At 39.4% G+C, this 14704-nt stretch overlaps 1 protein-coding gene and 1 non-coding gene across 2 annotated transcripts; one reads left to right on the forward strand and one right to left on the reverse strand.

Moving 5' to 3' along the window:
* Positions 1-1674: 1674 nt before the first annotated feature.
* Positions 1675-14273, reverse strand: PSMA3 (proteasome 20S subunit alpha 3). Its single transcript, XM_074148649.1, has 11 exons — positions 14146-14273; positions 12979-13061; positions 11804-11927; positions 10868-10969; positions 10665-10738; positions 10007-10079; positions 9070-9135; positions 5345-5391; positions 2872-2939; positions 2679-2743; positions 1675-2106 (listed from the first exon to the last, which is right to left on the reverse strand). The coding sequence occupies exons 1-11, from the start codon at positions 14164-14166 to the stop codon at positions 2062-2064; spliced, it is 768 nt and encodes a 255-aa protein (XP_074004750.1). The 5' UTR covers positions 14167-14273; the 3' UTR covers positions 1675-2061.
* Positions 14274-14420: 147 nt separating this feature from the next.
* TRNAK-CUU (transfer RNA lysine (anticodon CUU)) lies at positions 14421-14493 on the forward strand. Its single transcript has one exon. It is a non-coding gene; the product is annotated as a tRNA-Lys (tRNA).
* The last annotated feature ends 211 nt before the right edge of the window (positions 14494-14704 follow it).

Genomic DNA, 14704 nt, shown 5'->3' on the forward strand with positions numbered 1-14704 from the left:
AAAATGAGAGCATGGTTCTTCAAAGGAGCTTTTTAGCTAGCTACTTATTAGAGAACATGGCAACTTGGAAATTCTGAATAAGCAACTACCTTGCTCTGTTCCTACCTGTATCTTTTCACATATTGTAGAACGTATTCCTTCTACTTCATCTGGTAAACACACACAACTCTCTTGGTCTTGTCACTTAACCCTGAAACCTGACTTGTGTAACTGTTACACTTCCTGTACCTAGTTGTGAATGGCTGTCACTGAAAGGTCTGGATGGATGTGTGTAACCATACATGGGGATGGCTTTTAACTTCCATTTAGGAGTTTGTCAGCCAACACTTTCAGTATAGAATAAAGACAAAGTGAAGAGAATCAAGTAGTTCTGCTGTCATATACAGCAAGTTAAAGATCAGCCCTCAGCTAATGTTTAGAGTGCTGATAGGAGCTTCCTGACTGATAGGAGCTTCCTGACTAGCACTCATTAATGACTCCAACAACTGAATCAGTGGTAAACTTCAGTAGTAAATTCACTTTGAAGAAATACAACACAGAACTAAAGGCTGACTGGGTGTAACTGCTACACTATTACCTCAGGAGGAGACACTGAAGGAAGCTGTCTGTCATGTCATGATTAATGTTGGCTCAGGCAAGGCTGATCAAGAGTTCCAGCAGCCTTAGAAAGCTATGCCCAGCTTAAGAGGGAAGAGTTCAGGTACCTTGACTCCAGCTAAGGCTTAAGCCTGAGAGTAAGTATCAAGACAGACCCATCTATCTCTATTGACTGCCCCTTGTCACAAAAAGGAAGTAGAACCTGTGTCTTGCAATCTCATTAGGAAAGAGACTGTAGAAGGCCAAGTGTTTTTTCAAAAGGAAAAAACTGTACAAAAAAAATAAACCTGTTAGGGAAAGCTTTTGTTTTAAGGGCTGGTGATCATTAGTGTGTAGTATTAAAGCTGAGGAGTTTAATTCATCAGAAAAGTATGTATTTTTAGATTGACTACTAAAATTTTAACTGCACGTTCAAACAAGACTTCAATTTTAACTGAGTTTTAAGGTGCTGAACAGAACCATTTGTTACCTTGTCTTTCAAGACTTAAAAGTGACTAGAACAGAGACTTAAAAGTGACTAGAACAGAGACTTAAAAGTGACTAGAACAGAGACTTAAAAGTGACTAGAACAGAGACTTAAAAGTGACTAGAACAGAGACTTAAAAGTGACTAGAACAGAGACTTAAAAGTGACTAGAACAGAGAGTCTTTCTTTCCTAGGAAGTAGTGGAAAAAAAACCAGGAAAGCTTCTTTTCAGCTCCTGGGAAGGTCAACAATTAATAAAGCTGATTCAGAAGTGGTTTAAGAAACTACAGCTGAATTAAGCTGTTTAAAAATAGGTTAGCTCTTAAAAGCATTAATTCTAGTTACATTGCTTAATAGACCTTGTAGCTTTAGAACTTAACCCAAGTGCTATTTTAAATTGGATTAGTTTTTAATTTCTCCTACTCTTCAGATAAACCTAAGCTTAATACTTCAGATTAAAACTCCTTTTCCTGAACTCTTGCTTGTTATGTAGGCTGTAGCTGTGCACATCACCTTAACCTGTAACCAGCTCTTTTACAGTTAGGTATGTTCTCATCTCTTCTGCCAAGAGCAATCACAAAACGTGGCTATGAATGAACTGCAAATTGTGATACTGGTTAATCAAGGAACAACCAAGTACTAGTTTTTAATATTAAACTCTGCAGTATAAACAAGAGACTTCTCAAATTTCTAAACAGATTGTTTTTCTGTACCTAGCTTGGCTCAAATAGAGTGCTGTAATAAGAGAAAGCAACACCAGCCTGATAATCTCTTTCCTTCTTAATGTCTGTTTTGATACAGAGTACGGTCGCTTCTTTGTGATGCTGGCCTATACTCTTGAAATAAAAGCTAACAGGCAGTAAAATGGAAAATTTATTAGTGAAAGTTGATCGTTCAGTTTCTTCCAACAAGTACACATTAGCATCCCATGCTTAATGCATTATAAACAAACCTGTTCTAAGTTAAGAAAAGTTGAACTTGTCTCGAAGTAACAATGTGTTACATATTGTCATCGTCTGATTCATCTTCCTCTTTCAAAGATTCCTATTTTAAAAAAAAAATAATTAAAAATAGTTTAACAGTTGCTTTATAATATGGCCTGTAATTAGCAAAATGAGTTTTGCTGTAGCTTTACAATCCTCTCAATCTATTCAAAGCCTTTGTATTCAGCAGGCTAATTCATATCTTTAGGAGGTAATACTCAGCACCATCATTACTTTTAGAACAAAAGCAAAGCTGTTAAATGCTGTAACTTAGTCCAGATAGTTACCTTTAAAAACTGATCCAGGCAACATGATTTACTACCTCTCCTACTCACTTATACCACTGTTGAAGAGTTAATACATTTACATTTACTTTTGAAGGGGAAACACGCCAGCTGTGCAAGCATGCTGAATTGCACTTGTTTTTGAAAGTAAGATCTAACCCTGGATTACGCTGTAAACTTCACAATTGTCCCTTCAGAATAATATCAGCTAATGCTCAAGTGATGTGTGTTGTAACTATACATTTTTCCAGCCATCACAACTGTAGAAGCCTAATCTTCAGTTAGTTCCTTCTACTCTAGACTTGACAACCAAGTGAAGCACTGAAACACTGCCAAAGTCAGACCTTACCTTGGCATATTTTTCTGCTTCTTCCCTGATGTCTTTGGGAACAATTTCATGTTTTCCATTGGTTACTGCCAATAAAAAGAGTACGTCTTAAGACCTCAACGTACAGAGTGAAGTTAAGCAGCAATGCTTTACTTTAGTTACAGAAAGTTAAATATTTTCTATAGTGTTTATAGAAATTACAGAAATGCATTACTTTCTCCAACCCAGCTGAGTTCCAGCTCAAAAGCTTTATCCTTTACTTCATCGTGAACTATGTAGATTCTAGAGGGAACAGAGAAAGTACAGATTAGAACAGATTGATCAATAGGCTAAAGATACTTTCTTCCTTTCACAGATTTCTTCTGTTGAAGTACTCTTTCTATGGTTAACAGAAGCTCTCCCTGTGCCTTCTTCCCTGCCCACACACACAAAAACACCCATTAGAGAATTTTCCAGGCTTAATTGCTAGTATAACAACACATTAAATGATTACAGCTGAGATGCAGGTTGAGATGTTCAAGTTACCATAATCAGAACAAACATTAAGATACTGCAGAACCAAGGCTACATCATCATTTCCTGCTTCTGCTAGATTGGTTGTAATACAGTTAGGAGTGTCCTTTATTTCCTCTGTATATCTTATTTCAGTTTACACTTAAGACTAAATCCCAACACCATAGTATCTTGTGTCTAATTAGAAGCCTGTACGTAGATCTCCATACAGACTGTCACACCTAGGGCAAACATGACGGTAATCAGAATTTATACAAGTGGTAGCACAGCATACATAATACCATCCAGACTAGTAAAATCCCTCCTTAGTCTGTGGGACAAAAATCTTACGATGCTATAACAGCAATACTGATTTGACTGCATTATAGTATTTAGTACTCAGTGGCAGAACATGTAAACAAACTATAACAACCCTGAGTTGAAACATGCACTCAAAACAATAGTAAAACTTAAAATAACCTGTGGCTTCACCTGTTGAGAAGGTTGTATTCCTTATTAATGCTTTCTGAAACAAACTAAGTCACAAGTGGAAAAATACCAGCTATTTCTAGCTAACATAGAAAGCTTGGAGATACCAAGGAGGACATCTTCAGCAACACATGAAGTACTTCCAATAAAGTTTGATAAAAGTATTGTGAAACAAATATAGAGAACAAAGTTAACAATGGTGTCCAAGGAAATATCATTACATGCTTATATTCTTCTGACACCCTTCTGTTGCTGTTAGATTGGACTTACTGATCGTTGCCTAAGATGATCCATAGGCCTTTCTTATGTGTTCAGCTGACAAGCCCTTTGCAACAGCATGTACCATTACAAGCTCTTGAAGAAATCGTTACTCTAGACTCTGTCTAGTATTTTAGGGTTGTTAAAATGATTAAATCATTAAAATCTCTGTTATATTGCCATCTTGTTCAGCTACTAAGGAGCTGAAAACCAGAATTATATCTAGAGCTGCTGTTAAGTTTTGAGCTGAAGCAGAATTACAGAACAGAAGCCTTTTCATTATTTGAAAATCCGTGCCTTACTTGAGCCATAACTGCTGTGAAGTCCTTGCTAAGTTTCAAGAACAGAGATCCTACAAGTTTTTGCCTCTAGCTGTGTCTGAGAGCCTCAGACACAAACTTCGAAATAAACTCACATGCTCAAACACCAATGATAGAAGCATATTTATTACTTCTTTATGGCTATCACTTAGAAGGTTATAAAGTGCTGGAGATTAGTTTTGCAGCTGCAGATTATTAAATTTGTGACAAGCACAGAACATGTCCCTAAAGCACTAAAATGAAGTAGTGTAGATACCTGAGAGTTGTATTTGTTTGAAGAGATACTACGTCACAAAGTATTTTCAAGATAGATGGCCAATTCATGCTCTACCTAGCAGAAAGTCTTCTCTCTTCCCAGTATCTTTTTTTTTGCCCTCACTAGTATATGACTTATGGAATGGCACCTTTTTTTCCTCCCCTGTAAGTACACTATCCTCACATAGAGTTTGTGGAATAGTATTAGTAATTACAGGGAATTCTATCAGTGCCGTGTTGTCCTAAATTGCATCAGTAAATTGCAAATTAAATATTTCCAGTCTTTTCATGTGGTATCAAGCTTTATCATTTAAATAAGACCAGCTATACCCTATATACATCTTTAAACAAGGAGTTAGACTTTGCTTCTTTCTTAAGCACTTGGGTTGTTTTAGGCAAATAGGAAGGCTGGGTCAAAGACCTCAACTGCATTTCTAGACTGCTATTTAATGTCTGAAGCATCAGTTCATTGTTTAACCTGCATAACAGCATACTGCTCTTTCTTCAACATCAGGACATTGAGGACTTTCCCCCCCATCTGTCACCGGGTTTATATATTTTAAAACCAGTGACTACATTCAGACAGTTTAACTTTTAATCCACTGGTGCTGCAAGTTGCACCTGTAAGAAGTAACAGATGAGATCAAAAGACATCTTTTTCACATCCTTTGGCATTTTTCACTACTGAGTGGCATATCCTATCTCACAAGTAAAGAAAAAACAATAGCAGAAGATACTAGAGTCAGCATGAACGCTCATCTAGTACAAATGAAACCTGGTACCCAATACAAAAGGAATAGCTTCAGTGTGAAACCATAGCAAGCTCACCAGTACAGATTTTTGTCGAGTTGGAAAAACAGGCTGGAGACTTACATTTTTGCAACCTCTTTAACAACATCACGGCAGGTCATGTCCTTCATCTGTAGGCAAAAAATACACAGCTTAAGAGAATATACTGTTTTTCATTTCCAGAAGGCCAGAACATGAGTGGCTGTGCACATGCCCAATGAGCTTACTGTTTAGTAGTGATAGAAGTGACAAAAAGTTAAGAGCCACATTTGTTCTCTGTTATACGCCTTTCAGCCTGCTATATGCAAGTCATTCTTCTAGTGAAGAATTTTACAACTGAAAGATTCTATGAAAAAAACGTTACATGGAAACTTCCTCAGCTTAAAGCACTCATCAGCTGGAAGGCAACAAGCTGAACAGATAAACCTTAACATCATATGAACTCAAATTGTTCTTAGATGCTTTATGATTAACTGATATAAATTAACCACATTGGGGTATGGGGGAGGCACAGTATTTTCACGTATAATATTTGTGTTCTTTCTAGGTAGCATAGCAATACTTTTGCTCTTAGCAACATTTTAGGCAAGCAATTTTGACTTAAGTAACGCCCTATGAGAAGAATATTGTTCCAGTGTTAACAACCAACTGCATACCTGAGCAAGGTATCAGCATCTCATTTTAGATTTTCTCACTGTTATATCAGAGTCTTCTGACAGTTTCACAGTTAATCAAAACACAGTCTGGTGCCAATTTCCATGACATAATAATGCTTTGTAAGTCAAACCTCTTGCCAAGTCAACTCTTCTAGACTATGAAGTAGTAATATGTACATTTCATTAATGCAGGTTCAAAACAAGATTAGCCTCATTTCCTTTCTGAAAGTTTCATTTACACAAACCATATGGACATCGGCCTTTGATACTACACTCACAAAAATGCACCTGTCATTATTCATTGGAACCAAAAGGATGTCAGTGAAAAAATACAGTCCAGTACATTACACATTTTACTGACACTTCCCCTAGCATAAAATGATTTTCAAGTTCAAAATAAGTTACAATTTCTTTCTCTCCCTATTATTTATACTGAGCTCAGAAGGTAACACATAAATTATATATATTTTACCATCTCTGATTCTCAAAATGTTTTCAGAGCTGTAGTATGGAAGTTAGTTTTGAGACACTGGTGAAGGAATTAAGATAACAACAGTCCTTCGTTCATGTTGAGTGTCACAGCATTTTCCGGGGTGAACTCCACAGAAGCAATGGACCAGAGAAAAAATGCCCATGTCTAGTTAGACAGACATGCCATCACAATCTCATCCCAAGACATTTCCTGAACAGACAGAGACCCATTGCCCCAGTCCTTACATTACTGACAATGGATCCACAGCACAGGCTGCTGTGTACAAATAACTTGTGTTACGCAAACATTTAAATTGCTATGTGTATTTAACCATATAAAGTTAGTAATGAAGCAGGAAAACCTTAAAGTCTGCTACTATCACATATACTTACAAACGAGAAAATTGAAGTAAATTCATTTATTGCCATTACATTTTTCCCATCCCAGGTATGTTAATTCTGAGGACAATAGGAGTAAACGCTGTAACAGTTTATCCCAGGAGTTAAGTACAATTATGTCTATATATCAAAAAGTCATACACAGCATCAGAGCTGCATGGGAAGCACTGCAGAAGAGATTAAGAGATTCAAGTACTCTCCACAAGACTACAAGTTTTCCCACAGCTGAAGATACCAGATATTTGCATAAGATGCAACAGATGTAATCAATGCAGTGTTTTCTGCGTGCGACCTCAGCTACGTGTGAGGGTTTTGCATACTATGCCCCCCCCAAGTACAGTACCTTCTCTGCAGTATCTGTAAGGTGAGTTTAAAGTTTTGACTACCTGCTTGCCTCTTACTTTCTACCTGTAGTCTCTTCTTCCACGGGAACAAGTCTCAGTTGACAGGCTACTGTAGGCACTATCAACCCACAAAAGGTTTTGTACTTCTGTCGTTTTCCCATTTCATTTTTGACAAAGTCATCTTGTCTCTGACCCAGAAATCTGCCCAGTCTACAGTTAACAGAAAGCAAGGGCTGGAGTTGTTTCACATTGCTGTGACAAGATCATATGCGTTACTGAAGACATTCTGCAAACAAGCCATTCAACAAATAAATGCAGTTAGGCCATATGGCACATCACTGTTCCCATGTACTAAATTTTATACGCTCTACTGTAAAGTTCAAGCAATACGCATACTTATTAGCTGTACAAAAATTAATCAATAAAACAAGTTTTTGAAAATTCCAGCACTGCACAGAAAATTCGTTTTTGGGATTAGATTATGTGTTACCCAACATACCACCTTTCTGCCAATTTGCACACATGGAAACTGAAATTATGATTTCTCAGATGCCACAATTCCAGTATCAAGATCAGATGATCTTGTAGGCGTTTTAATTTGGTATTCAGGCATCTGACCAGATTCCAGACTGAAGGAATCAAGCATAGGAACATTTTAATTTTTTCTGTAATTTTTCAGTTATGATGCTACAACACCATAAACAGACTATTCTTAAAAGCGTGAACCATATGAACTCTGAACCTTTCCATGAACAGCTGTGATGTACTTCTGCAGACCAAAACCATAAATAACATATAAACAGAGTATAAAGTAAGAACTGAGACAGATGAAAGTAAGAAATAAAAAGATGAAGTAAAGTAAGAAATGAGACAGATGAGGAGTAGGGTTGTCGCATGTTAATTGTCTCCAATTCCAAGACTGTCAAATAGTGAAACACAAGAGAAGGACAGACGTCTTTCAGGATTCTAACATTGTTCTCAATCAGCTTAAGGCACACTTCAGTACATTTCAGTAGTCTTCCCTCCACAGACTAGTTCTACACAGCCAACTGTTTGCATGCTCATTCAGAATGCTATAAACAACTTCTCAGTGTGCACCCACAGAACTTTCTCATAATGCTTCACAAGTTACAGTATTGTGCAAGCAAGATATGCTGAACAGAAACAGCTCTTTTTGGTCATGATGGTGTGCCATATAGTTGTACTCTTCCAGTGCTCACAGCACTAAAGTTCTCTTCATCAGACATGTAAAAAGTGTTTTGAAAGGCGTATTACAGTCAGCAACAGCAAGCTACTGGAACAGATCTTTTGAAAAAAGGCAGTACCTCAACACTAGCCAGCTGGGAAGCACTGTCTTACCTGGCAAGGACTTTATTTCTTGCCATTTCATTTTCAGAATCATAATATTCCAGAGGTTCAGTATTCTGCAGTTCCACTCACTGTCCTTAACAAGACCAGATTTTTCAACTTTTTTAACAAATGGATTATCTAAAACCTTTATTCACAACTAAAAACTTAGTTACGCTCTTATATTCACTCAATTACTTTGCTCACTGGCATGCATAGGAGTATACGTTTACTTTTCTTGTTTTGAACGTGTGCACTCCTTATGAAGTACCCATTGCCCAGGGGCAAGACTTGAGAAATACTGTTATTATAGAGGCTAAAACATCTCCTAGAATGCACAAGAAAATATTCCATCTGCTTCTCCTGTATTTTATATATTTTAGTATATAATACTAAATTATATACTAATTTATATACTAAAAAGTATATAATACTAAATTATATACTAATATATTTTAGTATGTAATACTAAAATATATTTTATATAAATATATAGTAAACATATTTTATATATTCTAGTTATCCAAAAAGGTAACAACATAACCTAGAATTATTTGTTTTGAAACAGCACCACAAAATTGTAACATCGTACCTGAAGTTTCTCAATCTCTGTTTTTGCAGCCTGCCTGGCTTTACCAATGGCACACCCCCAATAACCCTAAAAAAAACAAAAAAAAAAACACACATGCAAATTTAATTAAATAATAAGCCCTCTACAGTCCTTACTGTCACATAGCCTATGACAACCCTCAACCTACTCACACAGCGAGAAGGCTATGTAAACCTTGGTATTGTTCTCTCTTGGAACACATTCACAAATTGCTGAATAGAAGCCAATTACTTGATTAAGTACTACCACTGTTGATAGAGAACAGAAGTGCTCAGTAGTTCCTGAACAGAAACATACCTGCTTAATTTGTTATTACAGTGAATGGAAGAACAAACTAGAATTAGAGAAGTTCACCTACCATGAAAATACACTGAAGCGTAAACGCATAACAATTAAGCGCTTCTATTTCCTTCAACAGCTATGGTATTGGATATATTGAACAAAAATTTTAAAAAAATAAGAACAGTATGAGTGTGTATTGTCCTGTGCATAACACACAGCTGAAGAAGCAGCAGTAGAAACAATTAACAAAAGTATCTTTTGATTTGACTTGCTGTTAGCAGCCAGTGTCACAGTAACAGCCTTCTCTATCTGAAGTATTTTGTGAATAGGCTTTTGGGGCAGCGCACAGGACTTTTCATTGGATAAAGCCAGGTGGAATGAACTCCCAAATTTGTGACAGCCAAGCTTTAAAACTAGGTTCTCAGAAACTGTACTTCTAAGAAATACACAATGTGTATTCAACAAGGGTACACAAAACTCAGCTCTGTTCATTTTAAGCAGCAATTCACCAGAGATCTTCCCAGGCAAAAAGAGAAAAAATTAATAGCTCTTTTGGAACGACACTTACTATTTATCTAAATAGGAACTTTTAAGAGGGGAGCTTATGCCAATATGGAAATATTTTTGACACACTCACATATGAAACTCCTGATGGATCAATCATGTACAGCTGTGCACCATCATCATCATCATAGGACCCCAGCATGAAACTGGAAGGGAAAATGTGAAATTAGAAACACTTCTTCTACCAACTCACACAGAATTATAGACTACACCAACTCAGGTTTCCTACATTCTCCTTGGAGCAGAACTCCTCCTATCCTGCTATATTCTATTAAGCAATTTGTCTGAACAGTTTAGTGTTACCATGACAGCCCAGCACCCGCAAGTTACAAGAAGCATTTCTCTTATCTGTAACTAGACAGCAGATCTCCGTTTAGTAGTCCCTTTGTACTAGAACTGTACAGTAATTGTAACCTACTCTTTATCTACCAGGGCAAGGAGGATGATTGCAGAGGAAGGTTCTGCTTTTGTGACCATCACAGATTTAATAGCATCAAATCTTCAGCTTTAAAATTCAGGGACAAACTGGCAATCTACATAGAAGCTCTTATGCATATGTGAATTCTTCACCTCACGTTTTACACACACACACTAAAAGGGAGGGGAATCTATTTATGAGATGACTTTTCGGTTACTGATTCCAAGTTTATAAAAGACCTCGGACAACTTGAGCAGTTTCAGTGATTGTTATGCAAAAGATCCTTAAAACAGTGTATGTTCAAAAGACATACCTGCAACCAAAAGGTCTAACAGCACTGTACAGTGTGTATGCGTGCACATACATAGCCACTCTGTCCGCAAGGTGCTAGATGGAAAAGGAAAACAAAAAATTTGAAACATTTATTTATAGGTAAACCTCAAATAACAGAATTTAATTCTCTGTGTCAAGACTAAGAAGGCACAGTTCACTCAGGTTTTCTGGCTAATTTCTTACCTTCAGTGGAATATCATAGCCATAGTTAGATCTAAAGTTAGAAGCCTCTTCTCTAGCTATATCTGCCAAAGAACGAGCATCTGCCAGAAGTCCTGCTACTGCCTGAAATGAGAATTATCATCAGCTAGGCCAAACATACCTTGCAATAACTTAATAAAATTAATGGAAAAAAAGTCTAATTATGTGACTTAACCAAGATATTTACTGAATTCTACATACTACTACAAGTGAACTCAAACTATCCATCTGCTAGCAAGCTCAAAACATGTCAATATGATTATATATTAATACAGAATAGAATTTTTCACTAGGAAAATCAAGAGTCAAAATTATCTTCATATTAAGTAGTGTCTTATGATTTGCCACAACTACACTAACCCAAACCATATTTCATATAACATATATTCAAAAGATAGCTTCAGGCATTTCTGTCACACAGTAACGACTACCTGATATAATCCTGGTATCACAATTACGGATTAGCCAGTAATCCATACACCCATCTTTAAAGAAGTCGCCAACTCCCTGTTGGCGACTGTTGAGAAGAGACTCCTGTATGCAGCATGTTTTCCCCTTCACACCTTTTTTATTAACTGTATAAGAAAGCACTACTTTAACACTTGTGTTTATATTTACATTCAAGTTTGAACAACTGGAATGCTGAAAAGCAGTTTAAAAAAAAATTAAAAACAGCCTCAAAAATATGTATATCTTCCATTTTTAATTTGGATTTTATTTATATGCATGTGTGCAATCAAGAATACATTACAAAAAACAGTAAAAAACAAAACCCACTAGCATTTCTGACTCTGTACACAGAAACATTAACATTACTTTCTTAATCTACTTATTATTGATTCTCCTATTGATACATTTCTATTCTTGAGGGGGGGTCCCTTTCAATTTATGAAAAACTAAAATTAAGTAGCACCTTACCATTCCAACATGTCGATCGACATTAAAGAGACGTTTATTGGAACCCTCTTCATAAAGCTTGGACAGAACTAGTTTTTCTACTCCAAAGACAACACCATCTTTGCATCTTATCCCAATTGCTGTACTGAAAGACAAGATAAATTCAAGTTTCTCACACAGAACTGTAGTGTAAAACACATTACAGAGAATTAATAAAATACAAGAAACAATGACATAATTTCCCCAGAAGCAGATTTGTTACAACTCCACTTTAACATTGAAGACAACAAAGGGGGGAAAAAAAGCCAAAGCTCACTCTTAAACAAAGGAGGAGGGGACTGCCAAAAGTCCCTACCCAAATAGTTTTGGTAGCACTGTTTGGAGCTGTCGCATAGCTGCTGTCCCATCACCGAGCCGAACGATAGTAGTATGAAAACCACTGACAGTTTAACCTCTCCTTTTGGTAAATTCACTGTTGATCTAGGAGATGTGACAACTCTTTCTCTAACCCTCAAGAAGTGCATCATCAGGCAAAAATTACCAACCATGGCATAAACGAAATACTTATTTGACAGCCTGTAGCCACAATCGGACACCTAGGAGATCCAGTCCATGCTGATTAGCATTGTCTCACTGCTGCTTGATCACAGTTGGTATTTTCACTTTATAGCATTCCTTTGCATATACTCAAGGGAAGACAGATACTCACAGAGGTTCTGATGTACCTTTAGCAGAATTTGGATGTCCCCAGTTTCTTGAGGAATGCTTATGAATTTATTATAAACTTACGAGGCCCTGAGCACATCAGTCTTTCAGTGCAATTCACATCTATAAAATGGATTTAGATACTGCTACAGCAGCTCTACTACTGTAACAACCAAGCACCTTACACATAATAATAAGACCTGCAGATTTTGCCCTAAAAGATAAATTTTTTATTGTCCTTAACACACACGAGTGAGTTTACTGTCTTCCTGTGTGTTCTCCACAACATAACCGTTTCTAGCAAGCAGAAGTGATTATACTACTTTCACACTTAATTTGAAGCCTCCTAAAATGAATCTTGGGACACAGTTGCTTAGAAGTAATTTTAACATCATAATTTTATCTGCAATGCCATCATGCTTGTCTAGTCCAATTCCTCTGCTTTAAAAAAGGCCAACCAACAGGTAGAGATGCAGATATTTGTATCTTACCTACTATTCTCCACAGCTTTCATAGCATATTCAACTTGAAATACTCTGCCATCTGGAGAGAAGGTGGAAGCTGACAGGTCATACTGAAGAAGAAAACAAACAACTCATTAAAAAACATTATGTCCCAGTATTTTCAGAAGTTTATTTACTTAAAAATGCAAGACTGTCACTGCATGAAATCGATAGCTATGAAGGACCAGAAGCAGGCTGCCCTCTTGCATAAGACACGTGAACAGCAGCAAACACACACAGCTACAAGAAGTCATTCCACCACCATACCCACACTTCAAATCTCGTCAATTCAGACACTGCACAGGTCTGAAATCACCATGCATTACGCAATACTTAAAACCTATGGGAAGTTCCAGTGTGCCTTTTAAATTGATTTTATATTTTTGGAAAAAAAATAATAACAGGAATATACTCAAAATGTTCAGAAGTGTATTATGCACAGAGGCAGGCTCTCTATTGGACAGGCACCTGAGTGTAGAGCTGTCTGTGGGTCAGGACCAAAGGAAGAGAGCGCAGGAGCTCTGGGAACTCCAGCTGAAGGATCCGCGGCCGAACCCAAACACACAGCCCTGCTTTATTCCTGCTGAATTCCTCGGTCCCCGCTGGAGGTGGAAGGCGGTAGGAGGTCAACCATCCTCGCAGCTGACAAGCCCTAGGTGACAGCCGGCCCGAGGGCCACCAAGGCGACTCGGCCAGACGCCCGCCAGCCCGGTAAGGCCTATGCGAGGCTAGGCCGTGCCCCCCAGAGCAGAACAAAGCGCCACTCCGCAGCCATCCCCCGCCCGGAGCACGGGCTCACCCCGGCGCCGTTCCAGCGCCGGCAGACCCCTCCGGGCCTGCTTCACCCCCGCACCACCCAAGCCCCGAGTCAGGGAAGACCGATCCCCGCCAGGGCCCCCACTGGCGGCCCCGCCCCAGGCCTAGCGGGCCGCAGTGACTCAGCAGCGGCTCCGGCCCGATCCCCGGCTGCGGCGAGGCGACCAAGCTGACATGCCGCCCGCGCTGCGCCAGCTTCCCGCGGGGAGGGGGCAGCTGCTCGCCCCATCTCCCCCCTCCCCCCCGCTCGCCGCTGGCACATAGCGAACCGCTGGGCCGGGCCGGACCGGACTGCCCGTGCTGCCGCCAGGGCCCCCCGGGCGAACGGGCCACACTCACCCCGGTGCCGATGGAGCTCATGGCAGCGGCGCGCTCAAGCACAGGCGGACGGCGCCCCCCTCCCGCTCCGGCCTCGCTCACGCTCCGCACAGCCCAACAAAACACACTCCCAGTGGCTCGCACACCGGCCAACCAGCGGCGGCCGAGAGCGGGGCGCAGTCCCCAGCCGCTCACGAGGAGGAAAGGGCGGGACCAGTAGGCAGGGCCACGCGGCTGCACCGTGGAGTCGGCTCGTCCTACGTTAAATAGAAAGGATGGCAAATGAGAAACCCGCCGCCCGGCTAGCTCAGTCGGTAGAGCATGGGACTCTTAATCCCAGGGTCGTGGGTTCGAGCCCCACGTTGGGCGCTTCCTTTTTAAACCGGTGACGGCGGAAATCGCCGCATCGGAACGCTCTGCTTCCGAAAGTGTTCGGGACGCGCTCCCCCCGCGCTGACGCAGCGTGACCCCGCGGGGAGAAGTGTCCGTGGCTCCGCTGTAGCCTCGGTAACGCAGTGAGTGACTTTGCAGAAGAAAGCCCACGTTTTTATAACTGCTCTGGATGCAGGGATTGAATGTA

This window comes from Numenius arquata, chromosome 6 (assembly GCF_964106895.1).
Source record: "Numenius arquata chromosome 6, bNumArq3.hap1.1, whole genome shotgun sequence".
Classification (NCBI taxonomy): Eukaryota; Metazoa; Chordata; class Aves; order Charadriiformes; family Scolopacidae; genus Numenius; species Numenius arquata.